Source organism: Panicum virgatum, chromosome 3N, assembly GCF_016808335.1.
Source record: "Panicum virgatum strain AP13 chromosome 3N, P.virgatum_v5, whole genome shotgun sequence".
Lineage (NCBI taxonomy): Eukaryota > Viridiplantae > Streptophyta > Magnoliopsida > Poales > Poaceae > Panicum > Panicum virgatum.
Genome location: NC_053147.1, coordinates 46,430,509 through 46,456,681, shown reverse-complemented (window position 1 = coordinate 46,456,681; position 26,173 = coordinate 46,430,509). Strand labels below are relative to the sequence as shown.

The following is a 26,173-nucleotide window of genomic DNA, read 5'->3' as shown; positions in this document are numbered from 1 at the left end:
GTCGGTATACCGGTGATTTGAGAATACCGCTATACCGGCCGGTTAGACCGGTATACCGGCCGGTTTGGCCGGTATATCGGTGAGTTAAAGAAATTTTCTGACGGTTACAAAATAGATCCCCGGTGTGAAATAAAAGGAAATTTCGGCATGAGCTATGCAAATATTAATATAAATGACCACACCAAAGCAACAATTTATAATTATGCATACAAATATAATAGTAATAAGCGTGCATATAAATACGGAGTCATACACTTATACACATGAAATAAAAGTTCATCGTAGGTATGGGAAGACCCCCATTTGTGACGCGGTTTGGTATTCGGTGGTGGACATCGAAATGATACATCGCACTCTAAGCAGGTCAGCCTTATAGTGTTGCCAAGTTTGGCCCGTCCACGCCGATGTTGTCTGCCATTCCTAAACTAACATAATATAAAAATGGGGGTCTTCCCATTCGTACACTCATCTCGTCGGTGGCTGCATGCTGATGTCAGGAATGGGGTAGTGAAAAGAGTGCCTGGAATCACTATAGGAGGAAGAAGAGTACTGTGGAGTGTCGTTGTCCGTCGGTCCACCTGTTCTCCTCTGCGATTGCGGTGCTCCATGGTCGGTGTCCTGAGTAACATGTGTGAACTGAGTCTCCCCTGCAATCAACCATATATCATAATTAGTAATCAATACTCATAATCAGAAATATGTGTGCATTTATATATGCAATGTATACCTATAAAATGAACACCACGAGCACCACCACTACCACTAGCAGCACCACCAGCACCAGTACCACCAGCACCACCACCAGCATCAGCACCGTCACTATCATTATCATCATCGGCCGAGCTGCTATCCTTGGACTCTTGATACGGAGGACTATGCTCACCTTCGCCATCATCAGTCTCGGTGTCGCTGCTCACTGGTTTGCTGTTACTTTGCCTTTTGGACACTTCGGTTGACCCTTCGTAGGCCCCTTCTGCAACTTCCTCTTCCCTAGGTGAGTGTCACCCACATTTTTACGTGCCCAATCGCTGATGGAATCATCCCCCGTAGCCTGACGTAGATCTGACACGTTTATTTGATCTCTGACAATATGGGACGGGAGAGGGATGTCGCCGTCATCATCATCCTCGTCCAGAACTGGAGCCCGGTTAGATCTTCCATATTCCATCCATTCCCGCACCGGATTATTCTCATCATAGAAAGAAAGATGGGCCAGCTGGTCAATGAAATCACCTTCTTCACGCATCGGTGGGCCGGAGACCTCCTCAAGTCGGAGACGAAGGTTGTAGTTGACATAGACAAGCTTTTTAAGTTTCTTGTGCGACAACCGATTGCGAACCTTTGTATGCAGCAAGGCAAAAGTACTCCAATTCCGCTCGCATCCACTGGACGAACAACATTGTGAAACAAGCCTCATGGCAAGGTACTGCAGCTTTGGAGTGCTTGTGTAACGGCCCAAGGTTTTTAAATAGCCAATTTAAGGGTAATTAGAACCAAATTATGCATCATGTGCTTGAATTGCTTGAAAAAGGATCTTTTTGTAAATATAAAGGTTATATGTGTAATTATGATTTTATGCAAGGTCCTCTCTGCAGTTATGTTGAATAGGTTGCGTAATTATAACTTTTGCGGAGGGTGTTTTTGCAAAATTCAGTGCATTTATTGCATGGCAGCAAACTTTGCTTTTAAATCTAAATTTGAAGTGAAATTGCTTTGAAAAAGACAAAATTCCTGGAATTCAAAATCCCTCTTATGTTTTAAAAATTAGCTCTTGAATCTTTGATCAAATAAATTTTTGCACAACATCAAAGTTGTAGATCTTGAAAAATTGAACAACTTTCATGTTGGGCACTTTTTCATTTGAGCTTTAGTTAAAAAGTTATCTTTGTTTTACATTCTGGTCCTTGGAATTTTCAGATATTGCAATCAGGCCCCCTTTCTCCTATCTCCCTGCTCCCCTGCTTCCCGCGTCGCCGACAGCGCCACGCCGCCCGCCGCCGCGCTGGGTCGCCCCCGGCCAAGTTCAACTTTGCCTCCGCTTCACGTGGCGCCTTCACAAGCTCCTGGAACCACTGCCCCCCGCGCGCTGGTGCCTCCTCCCTTCGCCACGCCCCCGCCGAAGCTTCGCGCGGCCGCCACCGCGACGCCGCCGTGGCAAGCCCGCTGCAGCACCAAGGACCCCCAATTCGCGCGCGCTTCGGAACCCTGAGCACCGTAGCCTTCTTTTCCCCTCACTTGTTTGGCCTCTCGCCGCTCCGGAAGCCCAGAACAGCGCCGCCGTCCGCTCAAACCCCGGCAGTTCGACCTCGCCGTCGAACCCACCTCTCAGCAGCTCCTCTGCCCACGCTGACACCGCATTCAGCACCTCTTGAGCCTCGCACATCTCCCTGGCCTCTTCTCGTCGCCGATTGTCCACCAAAACCCCTCGCCGTAGAGCTCCGCCGCCGTGCCGAGCTCCGCCGCCGCCTGCTCATCGTGGGGCTCATAGCCCCGGTCTTCCACCATTCAACCCGACCCCTCCATTAGCTTCGCATCGATCTCAGGCAGCTCACTCACCCCTCCCCTTCGCCCATAACCCGTCGGAGCAACCTCATCGACGATTTCCCTTCGCCGCCGCCGCACCTCGCCGCGGGGAACCTCCAATCCGCCCACCCCGAGCCCCAAGAAGACGACCAAAAGGTTCGCAAGGGCCTCCTCTTTCTTTTACCTAACCTCCCCCTCGCTCCCAGGGCCGGACCTCGCCGGTTTTGGCCGGTCAACCGTCGCCCTTCTCTCTGACCCAGCCAAGGGCCTTCGGTTTTGAATTCGAAGAAGCCCAGGGGGCTGTCTGCAAACCCAAGACACATATGAATAGTGCCTTCAGGGACTTGTTTGTTAGGATTTGCTGTAAATTTTGAAATTCAGTATAAATTCATAGGAAATTCGTAAATTAGCAAATCTTGATGTTTTGGAATCCTCTTGAAGAGCTCTATGCAGTAGAACCATAATATGTTAGGCTTTAGTTGCAAGTTTTTGCTGTAGATTTTGTTTTGTGTTACTAGGTGTATAAATACTAGTTATTTTCTCTTTTTCTTATCTAATGCTTGAAAGCTGGTCTTGCTCTGAAATTTTTGTGGTAGTTTACTCATGTTACACTAGCTTTGCTCTAAAAATTTCATGATCAGTTCTCTTTTTTAACTATTTATTTGATTTAATCCTTGTTTAATAGACTTTATTTATGATAAATAGTTTCTTTCCTTGTTAAATCCTGAACATATTCCTGAGTGTTCATCTGGAGTATATTAGCTTCACCAGGAAGTTTGAGCCTTATTTCATGACTAGAAAAGGAGCTAAAATTGAATCTTGCTAAACTGATGTCTATTTTGTTTATTTTATCAGAATTAATTCTGTGTATATAAAATCATGAAAAATTCACAGTAGCTAGATCATCTCTGTTTCAACCTCCTGTTAAATTTTGAGCTTCTGTTCTGCTTCAGTTTGACCTGTGTAATTCATGCTTGTTCTAGATATTATCTGAGTGAATGAATTATTCTGAATAAATGGTTAGATTTTATGGCATGATTTTTACAGGGTAGATTACTTTGTTCATGTTCTGTTTATTGTAATTTTTGCAGAATTTATTACTGTTTTTACTCTGAGTAGTTGATTTATTAGCAAACTATGTTTTGTTTGTTATAGAAAACCACCCCCACTTGTTTATGGAGTAGTTCACTTCAGTTGTGCTGTTGATCATGATGCCTTGTGTAGTTAGATTTGTTAGTTAACTACTCTATAAATGATTGCCCATGTGTTATGTTTGTTTGCCAGTTGTTAGCCTACAACTTTACCATGATCTGAGTGTATTTATAATGTCACCTCTTGCATTTCATATAGATACGACTGCCTTATCGGACGGGACGTACGAGTTGATCCCGAAGTCTGACAGAGGTGATCCAGAAGTCCAGGTGAATGCAGCTGAACTAACTGAAGCCCCGAACCAAAGTTCGGAAGAGCCTAGAGCTGAAATAGTTAGCAACTGCCGAGAAGGCAAGCCCCGGACATAACCTATACTTCAAATTATTATCACTACTGTTATTACTTACTTGTGCATTTACAGTTCTTAGGATTTGAATTGAAACCCTAGATGCATGATCCTAGGAACCTATGTACTGAACATTAGACTCGAGATCGACTACTTGCTAAGCTTATAGGACCGGTAAAAGTCGAGTGATTGCCTGTCACTCGCGAGCTTTATAGGAATTGTTTGTTTACTTCTGTTATCAATATAAGGACGACGGACGGGGTTGTGATCGATATCATGACTTTATGTGAGACCCCGTCTGTGTTGATGAACTTGCTAAGGTCGTGGGGTGTGGTAGCGGTGGTTAAGTTTTTGAAAGTACTAGCCACATGCCGTAAATATGGTACGCGGCAAGCCTAGTAGCCGATTGGACCGGGGAGTGGATATACCTTTCACTCTCTCTTTAGAGATAGGTTTTTTTAAATGTTATTGTTGATCAACGCTACGACTTCAAGGGACAAGGGTGGACCGGGCACGGGTGGACCTTGGAGCCCTGTAGTCGGGGAGAGTGACCCTATCCACAAGCCGGAAAGAAAGGTCAACGGTTGCTTAGAAGTGACTCGACGGTGCTTCAAGCGTGTGTGCTAGGTTATCCTTGCAAGGTTGAATTTCGATTCAGAATCGTCCGCCTCTCACGATGAAATGAGACTGCTTGATCCCTTTGCCACACAGAGTAATAAGAGCAACAATATTATTTATTAATCTTGATGTTTGCTTAGTTTTCTACCATGTTTGGTTAGTAGTTGCTTACATAGAATTGTTAATCTACTAGAATCTTGAAAGCTAAAACTTGAAAGTAAGGATCTACTCTTTATTGCTTTTCAGCAAAAAGGAAAACCAGAGCCTCACAAACCTTGTATAGTCTAGCTATAGTGTGCTACTTATACCCGTTGACGGTTAAGTCTTGCTGAGTATTAGAATACTCAGCCTTGCTGTTGATACCCTTTTTCAGGTATGAGTCTTGAGGACCAGGTCGCTAGTTTGACCTATCCCTGCTCTTTGCCTCCTGGCTGGTCCGTAGAGTGGGATACGTCTTCGGCCGGCAATGACCATGACGAGTGATACCTTGCTTGGGCTAGCTTGGTACCATTTTGCGACGTGTTGTAGTCGTCGTGTTCATCTTCCACTGTTTAAACCCTAAATCTTTACCCTTATGGTTTGTATAACTGTTTTTTTTAAAGTTTGTACTTGTAATAATATTTTAGAACTGGTTTGTAATCATTACTTTGCCTGTGTTGTAAAATTGTGGTTGTAATATCTCTGGACTCGCCTTCGTGCGGGGTATGCTTGTTCGATCCGAGAACTGGTGGTTGTATCGGGACGTTACCTGACAGACCCAGAATTATTCCGTTTGAAGTGCGTTTGAGCTAATATTGCTTTTATGGTGATGGCCTGCGCACTTGAGCCGGGATAATTTAGGCGGTTCTGCCACAGCTGGTATCAGAGCTGCAAGCGTACACCAGGGGTGTTGGAACCTTGAAAACCATTTTTCCGTATAAAATTGGAACAATAAAGAATTTCGGAAAACTACGTTGGATTCGTTAAGAGTTGTGCATAGAACGTAAAGTCCTAGGGAATTTACGGGAATTACTAGGTGGTTGTTTATGTATGGTTATGTATCTGACTTCCAGCACTTTATATTTTGTCAAACCATACTCACAAGCAACTCTTAATTTTTGTAACGACGCACCTACGTGAGGTAAGAAGGTAAGGATCCTCAGTCAGCTGAGGGAGTCTGACCTTCCCGTCGGTGATGCGAGCCGAACGCTGCCCTCAAGCAGTGGCTTACTTGAGGTGCTTCCAATATATCGATGATTAGTTGACTATATTGGAAGTAAAGTGTGCTCAGTCAGCTGAGGGAGTCTGACCTTCCCGTCGGCGATGCGAACCGAACGCTGTGCTCAAGCAGTGACCTACTTGAGCTGCTGCCAATATACCGATCTCGGTCGACTATATTGGGAGTAAAGGAACTCGTGAATACACCACTAAGTAGCGTATGTTAACGTTGGCCATACGGCGGAAATTGTATGGCTGCCGCTTCTATAGTGAGCGGTAATGTTTGGGAACGCTTTCATGAGTGCTGGCATGAAAGGTTCATTGGATATATATATATGTTCTGTCAATCTTGTGCAGGTACACTAACCACGATTCGATAAGATAAGAACGGTTAGAATGTATCGACTAGCTATATAGGGAGAGCCGTATCTATGTTATACCACCGTGCTAACCACGTAAGCCCAACATTAGTTGGCAATTGTTTATCTTGTGAGGACGGTCAGGACGTGCATACATATCTGGTTGATGTTTGATTGGTTCATAATATTTGAAGTTGCTACATGAGCTTTTTAAGGAATTTCTAGTATGAATCCTTATAAGATAAGTGTTAGTGTGCTTAAGACATGAGTGAGTGAAATTTTGATTTTTGTAGCATACTTGTTAAATGCTTAGGTTTCCTTGGATGAAAAATATGGTTTTGAGTCATGCCTTCATCCTAAGCCCCATCTTGATGTCTAGTGATCTTTTCATTCCTTAGAATCTCAAATGATGAAACAGTACCACTTGGACTACCAGTTTGGAAGATCTTAATCCTTTTCTACTTGCCAAATCTCTTTATTTGTGCATTTCTACGCTGTTTGATGAATACTAAAAATGTTGCAAATTTTGTGACATGGGTGCTCATCAAATTTTAGCCTATTGAATCTGTGAGACTATATTTTTAGTCCAATCACTTCTTTGATCTCTGCTGATTAGCAGCGTAGCACCAGAACCCTGTCTATTCAATCACCGAAGATCCATCTAGAAATCTGCCTTTCTTTTGTATCTGGGAAAAACAAAATTAATTGGCCTAGTATGGGATCTGATCTATAGTTGATCATGTGGAAAGTTTTGTTCGAAAACGTGTTCTCTAGCTTTTATTAAAGTTTTCCCTAGTTAATGAAAGAATTACGCATTGCAGATGGTGCAAGGGTCACACAATGCTCCTGCAGGGTTGGGAAGTGCTTGTGTTAGCGGACAGCCACTACTGTCCAACCTGGTTGAACTCGTGGCTACTCAGACCAAACTACTCCAGCAACTTGCTCAGAGACAGCAAGAGATTTATCAACTCCTACAGCAACAACACCAGCTAGGGGAAGGGTATGATGTCCCCCAACCTCTGGTTGTAGAATCTCAAGAGCTCAATGAAGAAATAAAGGAGACGAGGGATGTTTACTTAGACTCCCTAACGCCACCATCGCGACCTCCGATGGAACTTAAGGCTCGCCAAGCAAAGCGTCGGACTCTCAAGCATGATCCATGCGACATAGACTTGACTGGGTGGGAAATTACCTGCACGGACTTCATCCCACGTGGTGGTTCAGGCAAAATAAAACGTTGCTTCAATTGTGGGAATCCTAACCACTTTGCTCGACACTGCTCCCAGCCTAGACGACCAAAACGGGGTCAAGATTCTATGCAGAACAACAAAAATAAGGGAAAGAGACAGGATAGTTTACAAGGAAAGGTTGGAGGTACCCCACTATCCGATCTTCTTGAAGGTGCACCGGTTATGACGGGTATATTCTCTATTCTCAAACCGTCTAGCCCTTACTTTGCATATCAAAGGGAAATCTCATTACCCTCCTTGCTCGTATAACTCTCCTTGAAGACTAAAAAGAGTGGCAATCAAGAATACTAGAATAACACGCAGGATCATTACTAGCATGGATGTTGCATGGCCATTTTTTTTAAACATGTGCATCAGGGGGCTCAATTACAATTAACATCATATGCATCTGGGAAGGGTTTTGCGTTTATCACCTAACCCTCCGTCTTTCTTTCTAGCCATGCACATTATTTAGGTTGCTATATTTTTACCTTGTCGTGGTGTCTGTCACTGACCAATGGTGCCGCGACGGGACCTAGGGCCTCGTGTGTGCTGCAGCCATACGTTTGTGCCACTAGAAGCGCGCTGGTATCTTGGTACGTGTAAGCAATACCCCGACAATCCATTTTTCACGACCTGAATATTGTGTTAACTTGGGGTTTTAATTCGGCCAACAAAAACCGTGAGTTTTTGGTATATCCTTCTGGGTCACTAACCAGCATTGCAATCATATATCTCCAGGATGCATCATTCTCATGGTCATCGAGCATATGCATCTCGCATCATAGTGTTTAATTTAATCAACAGTTTGAGAAAGAATGTCCTTGAGCAAAAACTCACCTTGATATCTTTTCTATCTAGATTCACCACCAAATTGAGACCTTGATTCTACCAGAACTTAGGTCCTCTCTTCTTTACAAAAATCCTACTATATGTCAGTACTAGAATAGTCCACCAGTCTTTTCCAACCGACTTTGATGGTGATTGTGATCTCATGTTTCATCCACCGACTTTTGCTGCAAAGAATGAAATCCTAGAGCCTTTAGTGTGGAAAAAAAACAATTGATTAGTTCACACAATCGCACAGTAATTCCTCTCGCTCATAAATTCATACTTGGTTTCCTGAACTTTCTCTAAGTTCTCAATCCTTATCTACAAAAGATCATATCGTCAACATCAACCTTATTTATCGTGACTTCGTCCTGTTGGCTTTGATGGTTAGTCTACTCCTCTTCCCTTGAGAGTTTTTCGTTCGGAATCTCGGGACGAGATTCTTTTTAAGGGGGGTAGGCTGTAACTGCCCAAGGTTTTTAAATAGCCAATTTAAGGGTAATTAGAACCAAATTATGCATCATGTGCTTGAATTGCTTGAAAAAGGATCTTTTTGTAAATATAAAGGTTATATGTGTAATTATGATTTTATGCAAGGTCCTCTCTGCAGTTATGTTGAATAGGTTGCGTAATTTTAACTTTTGCGGAGGGTGTTTTTGCAAAATTCAGTGCATTTATTGCATGGCAGCAAACTTTGCTTTTAAATCTAAATTTGAAGTGAAATTGCTTTGAAAAAGACAAAATTCCTGGAATTCAAAATCCCTCTTATGTTTTAAAAATTAGCTCTTGAATCTTTGATCAAATAAATTTTTGCACAACATCAAAATTGTAGATCTTGAAAAATTGAACAACTTTCATGTTGGGCACTTTTTCATTTGAGCTTTAGTTAAAAAGTTATCTTTGTTTTACATTCTGGTCCTTGGAATTTTCAGATATTGCAATCAGGCCCCCTTTCTCCTATCTCCCTGCTCCCCTGCTTCCCGCGCCGCCGACAGCGCCACGCCGCCCGCCGCCGCGCTGGGTCGCCCCCGGCCAAGTTCAACTTTGCCTCCGCTTCACGTGGCGCCTTCACAAGCTCCTGGAACCACTGCCCCCCGCGCGCTGGTGCCTCCTCCCTTCGCCACGCCCCCGCCGAAGCTTCGCGCGGCCGCCACCGCGACGCCGCCGTGGCAAGCCCGCTGCAGCACCAAGGACCCCCAATTCGCGCGCGCTTCGGAACCCTGAGCACCGTAGCCTTATTTTCCCATCACTTGTTTGGCCTCTCGCCGCTCCGGAAGCCCAGAACAGCGCCGCCGTCCGCTCAAACCCCGGCAGTTCGACCTCGCCGTCGAACCCACCTCTCAGCAGCTCCTCTACCCACACTGACACCGCATTCAGCACCTCTTGAGCCTCGCACATCTCCCTGGCCTCTTCTCGTCGCCGATTGTCCACCAAAACCCCTCGCCGTAGAGCTCCGCCGCCATGCCGAGCTCCGCCGCCGCCTGCTCATCGTGGGGCTCATAGCCCCGGTCTTCCACCATTCAACCCGACCCCTCCATTAGCTTCGCATCGATCTCAGGCAGCTCACTCACCCCTCCCCTTCGCCCATAACCCATCGGAGCAACCTCATCGACGATTTCCCTTCGCCGCCGCCGCACCTCGCCGCGGGGAACCTCCAATCCGCCCACCCCGAGCCCCAAGAAGACGACCAAAAGGTTCGCAAGGGCCTCCTCTTTCATTTACCTAACCTCCCCCTCGCTCCCAGGGCCGGACCTCGCCGGTTTTGGCCGGTCAACCGTCGCCCTTCTCTCTGACCCAGCCAAGGGCCTTCGGTTTTGAATTCGAAGAAGCCCAGGGGGCTGTCTGCAAACCCAAGACACATATGAATAGTGCCTTCAGGGACTTGTTTGTTAGGATTTGCTGTAAACTTTGAAATTCAGTATAAATTCATAGGAAATTCGTAAATTAGCAAATCTTGATGTTTTGGAATCCTCTTGAAGAGCTCTATGCAGTAGAACCATAATATGTTAGGCTTTAGTTGCAAGTTTTTGCTGTAGATTTTGTTTTGTGTTACTAGGTGTATAAATACTAGTTATTTTCTCTTTTTCTTATCTAATGCTTGAAAGCTGGTCTTGCTCTGAAATTTTTGTGGTAGTTTACTCATGTTACACTAGCTTTGCTCTAAAAATTTCATGATCAGTTCTCTTTTGTAGCTATTTATTTGATTTAATCCTTGTTTAATAGACTTTATTTATGATAAATAGTTTCTGTTCTTGTTAAATCCTGAAAATATTCCTGAGTGTTTATATGGAGTATATTAGCTTGACCAGGAAGTTTGAGCCTTATTTCATGACTAGAAACGGAGCTAAAATTGAATCTTGCTAAACTAATGTCTATTTTGTTTATTTTATCAGAATTAATTCTGTGTATATAAAATCATGAAAAATTCACAGTAGCTAGATCGTCTCTGTTTCAACCTCCTGTTAAATTTTGAGCTTCTGTTCTTCTTCAGTTTGACCTGTGTAATTCATGCTTGTTCTAGATATTATCTGAGTGAATGAATTATTCTGAATAAATGGTTAGATTTTATGGCATGATTTTTACAGGGTAGATTATTTTGTTCATGTTCTGTTTAGTGTAATTTTTGCAGAATTTATTACTGTTTTTACTCTGAGTAGTTGATTTATTAGCAAACTATGTTTTGTTTGTTATAGAAAACCACCCCCACTTGTTTATGGAGTAGTTCACTTCAGTTGTGCTGTTGATCATGATGCCTTGTGTAGTTAGATTTGTTAGTTAACTACTCTATAAACGATTGCCCATGTGTTATGTTTGTTTGCCAGTTGTTAGCCTACAACTTTACCATGATCTGAGTGTATTTATAATGTCACCTCTTGCATTTCATATAGATACGACTGCCTTATCGGACGGGACGTACGAGTTGATCCCGAAGTCTGACAGAGGTGATCCAGAAGTCCAGGTGAATGCAGCTGAACTAACTGAAGCCCCGAACCAAAGTTCGGAAGAGCCTAGAGCTGAAATAGTTAGCAACTACCGAGAAGGCAAGCCCCGGACATAACCTATACTTCAAATTATTATCACTACTGTTATTACTTACTTGTGCATTTACAGTTCTTAGGATTTGAATTGAAACCCTAGATGCATGATCCTAGGAACCTATGTACTGAACACTAGACTCGAGATCGACTACTTGCTAAGCTTATAGGACCGGTAAAAGTCGAGTGATTGCCTGTCACTCGCGAGCTTTATAGGAATTGTTTGTTTACTTCTGTTATCAATATAAGGATGACGGACTGGGGTTGTGATCGATATCATGACTTTATGTGAGACCCCGTCTGTGTTGATGAACTTGCTAAGGTCGCGGGGTGTGGTAGCGGTGGTTAAGTTTTTGAAAGTACTAGCCACATGCCGTAAATATGGTACGCGGCAAGCCTAGTAGCCGATTGGACCGGGGAGTGGATATACCTTTCACTCTCTCTTTAGAGATAGGTTTTTTTAAATGTTATTGTTGATCAACGCTACGACTTCAAGGGACAAGGGTGGACCGGGCACGGGTGGACCTTGGAGCCCTGTAGTCGGGGAGAGTGACCCTATCCACAAGCCGGAAAGAAAGGTCAACGGTTGCTTAGAAGTGACTCGACGGTGCTTCAAGCGTGTGTGCTAGGTTATCCTTGCAAGGTTGAATTTCGATTCAGAATCGTCCGCCTCTCACGATGAAATGAGACTGCTTGATCCCTTTGCCACACAGAGTAATAAGAGCAACAATATTATTTATTAATCTTGATATTTGCTTAGTTTTCTACCATGTTTGGTTAGTAGTTGCTTACATAGAATTGTTAATCTACTAGAATCTTGAAAGCTAAAACTTGAAAGTAAGGATCTACTCTTTATTGCTTTTCAGCAAAAAGGAAAACCAGAGCCTCACAAACCTTGCATAGTCTAGCTATAGTGGGCTACTTATACCCGTTGACGGTTAAGTCTTGCTGAGTATTAGAATACTCAGTATTGCTGTTGATACCCTTTTTCAGGTATGAGTCTTGAGGACCAGGTCGCTAGTTTGACCTATCCCTGCTCTTTGCCTCCTGGCTGGTCCGTAGAGTGGGATACGTCTTCGGCCGGCAATGACCATGACGAGTGATACCTTGCTTGGGCTAGCTTGGTACCATTTTGCGACGTGTTGTAGTCGTCGTGTTCATCTTCCGCTGTTTAAACCCTAAATCTTTACCCTTATGGTTTGTATAACTGTTTTTTTTAAGTTTGTACTTGTAATAATATTTTAGAACTGGTTTGTAATCATTACTTTGCCTGTGTTGTAAAATTGTGGTTGTAATATCTCTGGACTCGCCTTCGTGCGGGGTATGCTTGTTCGATCCGAGAACCGGTGGTTGTATCGGGACGTTACCCGACAGACCCAGAATTATTCCGTTTGAAGTGCGTTTGAGCTAATGTTGCTTTTATGGTGATGGCATGCGCACTTGAGCCGGGATAATTTAGGCGGTTCTGCCACAGCTTGATCCGAACATCATCCACCAGGACGCTGCATGTGCAACCGAATATGTAAGCAATATATTTGAATAGATAAAACAACAATGTCGTACGGAGTAACTCTTACATGGGGATGTCTTTGGGTCCATCGCCATCCGCATTGCCATTTCACTGCCATACTCGCCAACCTTCTGCTGAAACACGTCAAACTCCTGCAATGCCTGCACGGCGCTCTGGATATCCGTCATGCGCTGAAATGTATCCTTGAGTCCACGAAACATTTGTTGAGTTGGATCCATCGTATATGCATACCTCGGATTTAGGACAGCAACTGCAAAATTTAAATCACTTCATATAAGCATTAGGTCAATAGAGTTTAAAAATAAATGACTCGTGTGTGCTTACCTGGACCCACATATGTGCCTATGAACACGTCACCTAACCTGTCGTCCACCACCTGAATATACTCCTTCAGTGTGGAAACATTTGTTCCAAAGAAAGACCGCAGCTCCTGTTTCATAGTCTGGTAGGCCATCACGACTTCGCAAATGTTCGGCTTCTTGTCCTGATCAGCGAAGCGGAGGAACTTGTATATTGGTTGAACCGTGTCGATGATATATTTCAATGCATCCCACCACACCATACTTGCAAAACTTGCATGAGTAAATCTACCATCTTCGATATTCGCCCATTTCCTATGTTGGAACTCAGTAGATGGCATCCACTGCATGAAACGATCACGTTTCCGATAGATGCTCTCTAGGAACATGTAGTTGGTTCCAAATCGAGTGGCATTCCACTTGACCAACTCACCACCGATTGTGTCTCTCATCATTGTATTCAACTGACCATGATTGTGTAACCAATTTGAAATTCGCTTGCACTGCTTGATCATAACACCATGTTCAGGCCTTCGAGCTATATCCAACTCACGTTGAAAGAAGTTCTGCACATCAGGTGGCACATTCCTGCAATGGACCACCTCTGCCCCGCGCCCAGCCAAAATGTTGTTTCAATCTAGTCGCACCACCTCCTCCCTTTTGCGTACGACAATAGTTGTATCGCCATCCGGGATAAAGATTTTCACCGTGTTTCCATACAACATCTCTGCCTGCCATTGTCTATATGCATACATGGACAATAAAAATATATCATCTAATATTCTAACTCCTAAGTCATAGTGTCAAAAATCATCTAATACACCTAAATCAAATCTACCTAAAGCCTACTACATAGTGCAAAAAATCATGTAATACAAATAAATCTTACCTACATTCTAAATATACCTAAGTCATACACCTAAATCATAAAACAAATCATCTAAATACACCTAAATCCTAGGGCAAAAAAAAAACCTTACCTGCCCGCGGCTTACCGCCGCTCGTTGGCGGTTTACCGCCTCTCCGGGCCGGTAAACCGACCTCCCCAGGCGGCTAACCGGTCGGGTCCGGTAGATCTGCTACCGGTCCGGCTTACCGGTGGAGAAGACCGGTTAGCCGAGCTCCGCGGGCGGCTGGCCGGGGTCGGGCGGCGGATGGCGCTTTCTGGCGGCGGACTGGAGTGAACGAGGGGGGAGCGGATGAGGGAGGCGCGACTGAGGCTGCGGGTGTCTGGGAGCGAGGTTAAATGCGCGCTGCCGCGCGATGGGCCTTAATGGGCCGTCACTTTTTTTGATTTAACTTCTAAATTCCGCAAACCATACTAAATGAACGATTTTTTGAGAAAATTTGACACCATTAGATTCGTCGCACCTTGAAGTATTTTTAGGAATTTTTTAGAAATTTTTCATTTTTGAATTCAATTTGAATTTGAATTTGAGCCGGTTTCATATCGGCTCAAACTGGATCCGGGCCGGACCGGTTTGACAGGTAACAGGTCAAACCGGCCCAAACCCAGCCCACCACGCCCCTTGCTCTCCCCGCGCCTCACGTGGCGAGACCACGCCGCTGCCGCCCGCACCGGATCCCGCGCGACTCACGTCGGCCTCGCCGCACCCCCTTCCGCTGCCCTGCCCTACGTCCGCCCACCTGACGCGTCGCCCGCCCGGACAATGGCAGGTCGGCTCCACGTCCGCCCCGGACCCACCCGTCGGTGTGAGCGCAGCCGTCGCGGGGCTCCGGGCCTGCTTTCCCGTCGGGCCCCACCCGCTGCTGCCGCTGTCTGTGCTGCTGCGCTGCTCAGCGACGTTAATGGATCGCCCACAAAAACAAATGGGGCCAGCTCCCCGCTGACGCGTGGGCCCGATCCGGCACGCCCCAACGGTCCGTCCGTCTCTCTCCCCAGCGCCGTCGTCCCGAACCGGATCCACCTCCCTTCCTTTGCTCCCACTGACATGCAGGCCGGCCGAGTCCGTGGACCCGCTCGTCAGCTTCGCCAGCGGTGATGCCCCACCACGCGAACCCATTCCCCTACCGCTCGCCTCCCTTCTCGCTGCGTGCCTGCGATAGCTTTGTTGGCCTCTCTCTCTCTCTCTCTGCTGCCGTCGCTATTATTAATCGCCATCAAAACAGACTACCAACGCCGCGGTACTGGCCAGTGCTCCTCCTCCTACTGCTACTGCTACGCTGCTGCTGCTGCTGATGCCGGCGCGGCGATCTCGATGGCGGGGCGAGCCCTAGGCGGCGGGGGCGGCGGGCGCGGGGCGGCGGCGGCGGCGGCATCCTCCGCCTGAGCGGGGAGCGGGGCGGCGGCGGCATCCTCCGCCTGAGCGGGGAGCGGGGCCCCGACCCGATCCGCGCGCGGGGCGCGATGAACCCGCTCTGCTGCATCGCGCCGGTCTCGCTCGAGCACGCCGCGGACCACCTCCAGCACCACCAGCCGCCGCCGCGCATCCTCGCGGCCACGCCGGAGCCGGCGCCGCCTCCGCCGCAGCCGGCGGCGGTCGCGGGGGTGCTGCACAAGTGGGTCAACTACGGGAAGGGGTGGCGGTCGCGCTACTTCGTGCTCGAGGACGGGGTGCTCTCCTACTACAAGCTCCGCGGCGCCGGGGAGGCGGCCGCGTTCGCGGCGGCGAGGGTGATCGGGGAGGGGTCCGCGCTGCGGCGAGCGCGGGAGGAGGCCGCGGCGGTGGGGAAGCTGTGGAGGCCGTTTGGCGAGATACACCTCAAGGTACGTACGGAGCATTACGTCGGATTGGGTCTGCTCTCAGGTGTGACATGGGGTTGCGGGGGGCTGGGAGAAGTAAGAAGTGAGATTTTTGGAGCCGCATTGCTCGGGTAATGATTGGGCGATGAATATTGTATTCGCGGAGTCGCAGTGGGGTAGATGAGTTTGTAGTTAAAAGCAATTGAAGGCGATAGGGACTCTTTTTAAGCTCTCATTCTGCCTTTTGCAACTGGTGACATGTCATGGTAGGGAACCCTGGTCATAGATATGCTCGCGTCCATGCAGAAATTTTAGTCTAATGAGGAAATTGACCATAGTGATGGAATCATCTGAATGATTTGGCACAATGGTGGAGCAAGCAAGACAAGTATTTCTTAATCTTATAGGATTTCCTTCTCTGGTGTTTAGGTTTCTTCAATTCGTGCAAGCAAGTCTGATGATAAGAGGCTCTATATATTCAGTGGGACGAAGACGTTACACCTGAGGTGTGAAACTGAGGAGGACAGGAACGCCTGGATAGATGCGTTGCTGGCGGCGAAGGATCGCTTCCCGCGGTCGCACACTAGCAATGATCTTGGTCCCATAGCGGACATTATGTTGTCCACAGAGAAGCTGAGGGTTCGGCTGCTGCAGGAGGGTTTGGGTGAAGCTGTGGTCAAGGAGTGTGAGTCTATTATGATGAGTGAGATGCTGGAACTGCACAACCAGATAAAGTCTCAGCAGCAGCAACATTCTATTTTGATAGACCACCTCCGGCAATTGGAGGTAGTCTTCTATCTCTAATTTGTTTACTTCTTGATGTTCTGATTATTTTTTGTTATTATTATTGTTGTTTAAAATACTTGTGAAGATGACTATTAAAAAAATACTAAAGTAGGGAAAATATCTCTATCCATTTTGGTGAAGTAAACATATAAACAATGATTTGGAACGGAGCTTGATCTGAGTTAGGGCTTCACATTACATGCTATTTTCTAGGTACAACCATTAATCCCTTGCATAGCTTGTTTGTCTTATTGCTTCTAGCATACCATCATTATTGCTAACTTCACTCTCATTATTATGTGGTGCTGACAAGCTATGCAGCACGGATACGGATACGGGTATCGGTATCGGAAGGATACGAATACGCGGATACGGCAATTTTCTAAAAAACCCGATACGCGGATACATTTTACTATTTTTTCAATAAATAAATAATGTCACAAATTAAATAATTAATGCATACAGCCACAGCCTATAAATAGCCGAACAGGACATCAAATACGCAAATCACAAGTGCAGACTAGTAAACTACTAGTAGAGATCATCGTAAATCCATAACATAGCAGCCAATCTTCTCTTCCCCACCGCACATTGCCAGTTCATGTAGGACCAAGCAAAAAAAAAGAATTTGTAAAAAAAGAGGAAAACAAAAAATATCAACGGAGGCTCGATCCTATACAGGATTCCATGTCCAAAAGCGTCCGGGACCCCATCCAGTCATCCACTCATTCGCAGAGCATCGCCTCCGCCGCGCTCGTTCCCCATCCCTTCCCCACTCGACTCGTTCCCCTTCCCTTCCCCACCCAGCTCACATCCTCGTATAGCCCCCACCGGCCCGTCCACCTCCCCCCTCTCCTGCAGCGAGGGGCAGGCATGAGCGCGGCTGAAGGGAGCAGCAGTAGGCGCACAGGCAGCCGGCTCGCGGGGCTGCTGCGGCGCGCGAGCAGCGGGTGCGCGTGGCCGGTGTGGGCGCAGGCGTGGTCGCGGCGGACGGGAGCAGCGTCGGGCGCACGGGCGCAGCGGCGGCCAGCGCGCAGGGCAGGCGCGGTCGCGGCGCACGGTCGCAGGGGGGCGGGGATGGCCTACCCTCCTCCTCTCCGCTGCCTACCCTCCTCCTCTCTGCTCGGCGCGGCCTCCGCCGCCGCCGGATCTCCCCCTCCCCCGCTGCCTACCCTCCTCCTCCTCTCCGCTCAGCGTGGACGGCCATGGGAGGAGCGGAGCAGCACGCCGCCGCGGGCGAGCGGAGCAGCGCGGGCGGACCGAGCGGCGCGCGTGGCCGGCTCGTCGCCGTTGGATACGTATCCGTTCGTGAGTTTCTAGCATCACTGTTTAGGGATACACGGACACGCCGTGGATACGTATCCCGGCCGTATCCCAGGCGTATCCGTGTCGGATACGTATTCGACACGGGATACGCCCCTTCCCTGCCGTATCTGTGTTTCTGAGCTGACAAGTGACAGGAATAATAGGGTCAACCATTATCGTATGCAATGCAATGTGCTCCTAGCATATTTTGTGTGAAAAAAGCACAAACATTTTGTAAATACAAGCTATATCTGATTGAGGGATATAAGAGTGCTGTCCATAAATGGAATTCATTTGCATTTCCATTTTGTTTACTGGAGACAAGTTAGTTGTGTTAAAACCATTCTTTTTTTTTTGAAATACTTGCTCTGCAGCAACACATGTTTATCTGTGCCTTAGTCTGATACAATTGCTTTAAAATGTGTATCGGCGATAGAGTGCATTTGACCCATATAAATGCATCGTTGCCAACTTCCTTGAAGATTCTTTTGTTGTTTAACTTAGGCAGATGATTTTTTCTTCTAAAGTAAAAGAATTTGACCATAAATTTAATGGTCAACATGGTCCATTTCTTGGTGCAGACAGAGAAAGTTGAGCTGGAGAGAACAGTTGTACATGAGACTAAAGAGAGGGAGACACATGGTTACACCAATGGCAGACAAAGTGGTTAGTAATTTCATTACTCATGCTATAATAATATTGCTTATGATTTTGCTAGCTCTTCGCGTTTGCAATTACATCATCTTTCAATGACACTATCATGGTTCTTACGGCGGTAAGACGAGTTGTGGCGAGTCACCGCCGCCCAGTCGCCTAGGCGGGCTAAGGCGACGCCTTAGCCCAAAACAAGGGAACGCCTTGTCGCCTAGGCGGCGCCATGAGAACCATGGACACTATTAACCTCCAGAATGTTTATGGTTGACATAGCTCTTTGTGCTGCTTTATTATTCATTTGGAGAAAAATGCTAGGTTTTAGCCTATGCAGCTTGACTTAGCTCCTCCACATTTACATAAACTGATCTGATGATGATACAGTCCTAGATTTAATTGTTAAATTTACATAACTAGCCAAGGTCCATCTGAAGGAGTATGGTTAAACATACTTGTCTCTTTATTAGACATTAGTCAGGTTTGTGCTGCGCAATTATTTTCGCTTTCTTTGCTCTCACCACTTCAGTACTTGTGCAATTGTTGGTGAATGCTTAATTTTCAATATTTTTCAAGATGTTCTTTTCATATGTTCCAACTTTTCTTGAATACAGTACGTTACAACTTTCAAAAACTTTCCCAATTATTGTCGTTCTGTGAAGATGTTTTCTTCACATGCTTCTTCAGATTCTATTGCAATGAATAAAAGAAAAAGAAAGCTACATGTCATACCAAAGTATTAAGAACTTGAGCAGTCTTGCATGTTGGCCCCATTGTAACTGTTTGATAGTTGCTTTCCTTGTGTTAGATGTAAGGCTTAAGTGCTACTGTAGTTCTATTTATGTACAAGTATATTCTGGTCTACATGTGCTAATGGCCTAATGCTGTGAGATATGGGCATGGTTTTGTCTGTGTAGTCGTCTAGCCTTGTATTGTAGCTGGTATACGTAATATCTTTTGTAAATAGCTGCTCAGTGAAGATGGAAAGTTCAAGAACTAAAACATCAACGCTGGCTAGCTTAACTTATCTTTGTGCGCTTCTATTAATCAGACAGCTTGAGGTAATTAGTTAGCATGCCTTAATTAAATTGTTATGCAGTTTCTGCAAAGTTTATATGATTGGCTTTCATCTTCTATAAAGCTTATCTCAGGAGATGGTTGTTCAGTTCAATATTTTCTTTGGTCTTAGATTATGTAGTTACATGGCTTGTTGTTTTGGTCCCCATTACATATACCATATTATGGAATGCTGCTATAGAAATTATGTACTTCCATACAGTCTCCTCTCACATTGTTTTCAGCAGAAAAATAGTTCAGATATTCCATTTATTACTTTGTTTATATCTTTAACAATTAACAATTTGTGAGGCAGCAGTGAGTTTGATTGATAATTTGGCTTATTTTTTTATTTGCATCATAACCTGTGCCCATAAGTATTTAAAATTCAAATACAGAAAAGAAAATTCTGACATAAGTTACCTTATTAGGATAAATATGCTGTCTGTACGATGCTATTTACCTTATGGGGCTTCATTTGCATCATAACCTGTGCCCATAAGCATTGCTAGTTAACACATGTTGGCTTAAGTAACGCATATTTGTATGGTTTATTCGAGCAATACACACCTGGAAGCCTGCATATTTCCCCTATGTATGGAAACATGGAATTTTGTTCACAAGAAGAAAGTATAAATTATTTTGAGTTCACTAAATTTATGTCCGATGCATTCCTATACTTCAAGTTTATTTCTGACTGTTGACCAAATGTGCAGATTTCTATTCAGTTCTATCAGGAGGAAGTACAAGTGAATCAGATCCTGACACTGCAAGTCAAGTGGCTGAAGTTGAAACTGAGGAAGATGAAGTAACATACTTCGATACAAGAGACTTTTTATGTGCAGAATCTTTACGAAGTGCTTCATGTCGAAGGAAGGAGCTTATAACAAATGGATGCAATGGATCAGAATATGTTGGAGATTCTGTTACAAACACTGTCAAAACTACTAAATATCCCTTTGTGCTACGTAGAGATAAGCTACCAGAGCCAAAGGAAAAAGAGAAACCTATAGGATTATGGTCAATAATTAAAGAAAATATAGGGAAAGATCTCTCAGGTGTTTGTCTACCCGTTTATTTCAATGAGCCTCTCTCTTCTTTACAAAAATGTTTTGAAGATTTGGAGTACTCTTACTTGGTTGACCATGCACTACAGTGGGGAAAACAGGTAGAGCAATAAGCTATTCCAACACTTTCTGTAAAGGATTGATTGTGTGGAATTGTTTTTTTGGTGTTTCCTGATAGTTCTGTTTTAATTGTGTAAAGTCTTCCCTATATTTCTTCATTTGTTTCATCACACATTTTTGGGAGAAAAATCTTGATATAGGCCAAACTTTAACTATTAGTGCGCGGCTGATGTTTTTCTTTTTTGTAACTATAATTTTCTGGTAATCTCCACGTAGATTGGGTGTTTTATGTGTAACATTTGAAGTAACTAAACTTGGTCGACTTAACAAAACTAATATTTAAGGCCTTATTTTGCTAGTCCAATCCTGGCCAACTAAGAATAGTCTTGGATTGGGCTGAAATCGTAGCCAGTTTTGGTTCATCCAAACAAGTTATGTGGGAGAATTGAATAACTGTAGTAGCTATCATTTTACTACTAATGTTTAGCTCTGAATAAGTTTACTATTTTTTACTTTTTAGTGTTGTCCCTATCATTTGTACTTTTGGCACAAGATATTGGCTCTGTTCTATACAGTTCCTATTAAGTGTTTCATCATAAATTTTCTGATATCATTGGAGAAAATAACCTCCATCAACATCTAATCATAGGAGGATTCGATATCGTATTATTTATTTCACTTGCAGTTTGCTACACATTTTAGTGTGTGTTGGGGTGTAGCCCAGTTGGTGCGAAGCAACCGGCGGCACTCCACAGATGGGGGGTTCGAACCCCCACCGGGGCGGATTTACCCCGCCTGTGGGAAAAAAAACCCCTCGATGTGCTTCCGTTGAGCTTGGCTGTGCGACACGGCTCTTGGGCGACGGAACCTGGCCCATGTGGCTACGGCCCGGCCCAGTGGGCGACGGAACCCGGCTCATGAAGGTTACGGACCGGCCCAGGGCCAAGGTGCCGCCAGTCCAAGCCCGGAAGTCGGCTTTCGGGGGTTTTCTCGGCCGGGGTCAACTGGCCTCTTCTTAATTGAAAGCCGTGGGGGCGGTCTTTCCCCCGCCGGTCGTGTTTTTTTTTTGATGGCAATGTACATGTAGAAATTGAAGACAAGAACCACATATCCTGTTTCCTCTGGTTTCTTGTTATGCTACATATTTGCCATTGTGGCATACAATATGCTTCTTTTTTTATTTTATTCTTGTAGTCTTCACCCTGTCAATACTTTATTTGTTGCAATATAACGATTCTTGGTATATAATATAGGGTGACAGCTTGATGAGAATACTTCATGTAGCAGCATTTGCAGTATCAGGTTATGCTTCAACTGAAGGCCGGCAATGCAAACCCTTCAATCCTCTACTGGGGGAAACATACGAAGCTGACTATCCAGATAAAGGACTTCGCTTTTTCTCTGAAAAGGTTGCATAGCTGTTGTGAAAATTACGAACTGTATCCGAGTAGTGTAATTCCTAGTTCCCTTTATTGCTTTTATTAGTACCATGCAAGGTACTAGTAGTACCTATAGAGCTCTCTGAAGTATTTTGATTAAAAAAGTATTCTTAATATATATTAAATACATTATTTTTATGAAAAGTAATATTTATTTCAGGTGAGCCATCATCCAATGGTTGTTGCATGCCACTGTGAAGGTAGAGGTTGGAGATTCTGGGGTGATTCCAATCTGAAAGGGAAGTTCTGGGGTCGGTCCATTCAGCTTGATCCAATAGGAGTTCTTACCCTCCAATTTGATGACGGAGAAACATTTCAGTGGAGTAAAGTGACTACCTCCATATACAATATCATAATTGGCAAAATTTATTGTGATCACTATGGCACAATGTGTATCAATGGGAGTGGACAGTACTCCTGCAAGCTTAAATTCAAAGAACAGTCGATAATTGATCGCAATCCACACCAGGTAAATTTGTAACTTTACATAGAATGAATTTACATAAAGTAAATATAAATACTTGTGTGCTGTGAACATCAAAGTATTTTTTTCCTTTATTTTTACAACAAAGTCTAATTTTATGTTTTTTTTTAAAAAAACTTTGGAGATTTAGAGACTGCATCATGCATTTCTGTTGTATTTTGTTTAGATTTTGCTATACTTCTGTTAATACATGTCTCTTTTTGCATGTAATAGTTGTTAAAAAGAATACTGTATTGAAAGAGACAATACAGCTGCACTGAGCCTTGCTAGGAACACACCATGCCCTTTTGTTCTATTTTGATGTGCCTCTATACTTTTGCAGTTACATATCTGTTATGATATGTAGTTAAGTAGTTTGAATGTTTGATACATTAAAAAATAGAGTATTGTGTAAAGGAGATTATCGTGGTTTATTTAACTTTGATAATAGGTCTTGCTTACTTCTATGTTGCTACAAAACTATAACTATTAGTCTGAAATGATTCTCTTTCTTAAACTGTACGCAGTTAAGGCCCTGTTTCGTTACTTACTTTTACCACTTTTGTGCCAAAAGTTTGGCTTTGCTACAGTTTTGTTTTGGATAAATTGTCTACCACAACTGACAATACTTGACAGGAAGCTGTCTGACAGCTGTTCTCAGTGAAAAAAGGTTTGGCATGCCACATATCTTACACTGAACCAAACACCAGCTGCTACTCTCGTTCAAAATTGCAGCAGTTGGTCAAACCAACCTGCGTAAACTGTTGGGAAGAATCAAACAAGCCTTAAGTGTTTTAAAATTGCAAAAGGCGGAAAAAACTCAAACCTCTAGGGTGTCCTTTAATATCTTGATACTTATAGAGAACTATTGGTGATGTTTGCTGATTTCTGAACCAGTTATGATGTCACATTTGCTGTTGCTTACCTTGTTACCCTGGGGCCTTGGCTGAAATTCAGGGGTAGGTTAATGCCAGGAGCAGTCTATTTTGTAGCTTTACAATTAAACATATATTTGAACAAGCTTAGGTTCTGACTTCTAAATTGTTCAAATCAATTGCACAGGTGCATGGATTTGTGCAAGATAATAGAACAGGGCAAAAAGTAGCCATGCTAATTGGTAAATGGGATGAAGCTATGTACTATGTTCTTGGGGATCCAAGTGTGAAACCCAAGGGGTATGACCCAATGTCAGAAGCGGTTCTCTTATGGGAGAGAGACAAGTCTCTTAATCAGACACGATACAACCTTTCTCCTTTTGCAATTTCTCTAAATGAATTGACACCTCACTTATTGAAGAAGTTGCCTCCTACTGATTCTCGTTTGAGGCCTGATCAAAGGCATCTGGAAAATGGTGAATATGAGATGGCAAATGCAGAGAAACTTAGGCTTGAACAACTGCAACAGCAGGTAACCGGCAATTATATATGATTTGACTTGGCCCATTCATCATATATGTTTTTTACTTGTGTTTTTCATTGCTCCATAGGCATCTGTAGTTTTGCATCTTGTCATGTAGATGTAAAAATTGAAAGTTTCATACTGTGTTCATCATCTCATAAATAAAGTTGTTAGGACATGGAATATGGTGGGTCTGAATCTCTGGTGTCTCCCTCTTAGTATCAGCGCCAATCAACTTGGATTGATGAACTACAGTATGTCAGCAAATAAAAAATACATGCAGTAATTGATCTTTTAACACTGAACAAACTTATCCATTATCTCAGCACAGCATGCTCGCTGCGAATTAGTAAAACAGCAAATCAAATTCAATCTACATTTTATTATGGTGGAGAGACAAGTCTCTACATTCGTTTGACTTACTGTTATAAAGTAATCATACCTTTTAGTGGTAAACATGCAGGCATGCAGCTGCTAACTTCTAGAGTGTTCCATGTCATGGAATGAGAGAAATGACAAATTGCCTTTTATGCTGCCATCTTATGGCTCACAGTCTGTCGGTTCCTTGAAAATTATTTGTAGTGAACAAAAATCTTAATCGAAGTTCTTACTCCAATTCACAACGTGTTTGTTGGTTTTTGAGATCGTGACCAACTCTGTGCTCCTCTCGGTGCTTTACCTGCAACTGTTGCACTTTGCAGGCTCGGCGACTGCAAGAGAAAGGATGGAAACCAAGGTGGTTTAAGAAGGACGATGACGACAGCTACCGCTATGTGGGTGGGTACTGGGAAGCAAGGGAGAAGGGGAACTGGGACGGCATCCCGGACATCTTCGGCCAGAACAGTGCATCTCCAGGGTTGCCGTAGCTAGTAGCTACCCTGCTTGTGTTATACTAGTAGCACGCATCCGAGGGTTTCGATGCAGAGAATATTTTGCGGGCTACATATACATGGTAAAAGAATGTCAATATTGCCAATTTCCTTGGTCGCGAATCCTTGTGTTGAACACTCTGCCACGCGTTCATGTCCTCAGCCCCATCTAGGCTTTCCGCTGGGACAGCAGGTGACCAAGAACTTGCTGGTTGCTTGGCCAGCTATTGCCGTCACGGTACTATGGTAGCCTGCCAGCTGCGCGATGCGCATCGCAGGAAGGAATTGGGATCTTCCATCCGAGAAATTTGCAAAAATAGGATTGCAAACATTGGCTTTTACAGTTTTGGCATCTTACCCACATTTCATAGGCACAGATGTCATTCACTGGGAGTGGCAAAATTAGAGTGTCATGCATTGGGAGTGGCAAAGCAAAATTACGAGCGGCCAATGTTTGCAGTTCTAATATTGCAATTTGTTCCTTCCATACGGCTTGGATTTTTTGCTTTTCTTTTCTTCTTTTTTCTTCCGTCATTCCTGACGAGGTTTGTGGTGGCAAAATCCTCCACTCCTCTGGCGCCTTTTCTCCCTAAATTGCAAGACGACTAATCACCGCAGCAACACTATGGTATTGCTAACAGTGCCTACCCCAAAATTGGACGAGGAAGAAGATCAAGACGCTTGTAACAAGAGATTCAGAGCATGTGAAAACAGGGACCTCGGCGAAATAGACTTAAAGCTGATTGCAGCCGTCCGATGAAAGATCAATAGTTGAAGTGAAATTGGTGAATCCTTTCAATTGACACTAACTTGCTCTGCCTGAACTCTGAAGCTGTAATCCTGACAGAGCCCCCCCCCCCCCCCCCCCCAAACATCTGTCCTCAAAGGGTGGAAGGAAGGAAAAACTTTCCTGATGAAGTCGGCGTCTTCCCATGTCGCTTCAGAAGGTGGCAAATTTGTCCAATGTATCAACCATTGAACGACCGGTTCGTTGTTGCGCGGTATCATCTTCCTCTCCAAAATTGCTGCAGGAGCCACCTTGATATTGCCATCATCATCAATGAGCGGTAAATCTAGGGTAGGTACTGCTTTGGAGCCGATATTTTTCTTTAACTGACTGACATAGAAAACAAGATGCAATTGACAGCCTTCTGGTAATAACAGCATATATGCCATTTTGCCCACTTTATCCAAGATTCTGAATGGACCATAGAACTTGGAATGAAGTTTCAGTGATCTGTGGATACTTAAGGAGTGA

The 26,173-nt window shown here is 44.5% G+C and overlaps 1 protein-coding gene across 2 annotated transcripts; it reads left to right on the top strand.

Moving 5' to 3' along the window:
* The first annotated feature begins 15,223 nt into the window (after window positions 1-15,223).
* Window positions 15,224-25,038, top strand: LOC120666029 (oxysterol-binding protein-related protein 1D-like). Of its 2 annotated transcripts, XM_039945815.1 has the most exons (9): window positions 15,224-15,376; window positions 15,419-15,848; window positions 16,254-16,610; window positions 18,497-18,581; window positions 20,336-20,787; window positions 22,000-22,155; window positions 22,346-22,654; window positions 23,711-24,055; window positions 24,748-25,038. In XM_039945815.1, exons 2-9 carry the CDS (start codon window positions 15,489-15,491, stop codon window positions 24,910-24,912), a joined length of 2,229 nt encoding a protein of 742 aa, XP_039801749.1. In that variant the 5' UTR covers window positions 15,224-15,376; window positions 15,419-15,488; the 3' UTR covers window positions 24,913-25,038. The 2 variants fall into 2 exon arrangements, with proteins under 2 accessions (XP_039801749.1, XP_039801748.1); XM_039945814.1 differs by lacking the exon at window positions 15,224-15,376 and having other exon boundaries at window positions 15,409-15,848.
* Window positions 25,039-26,173: the final 1,135 nt, after the last annotated feature.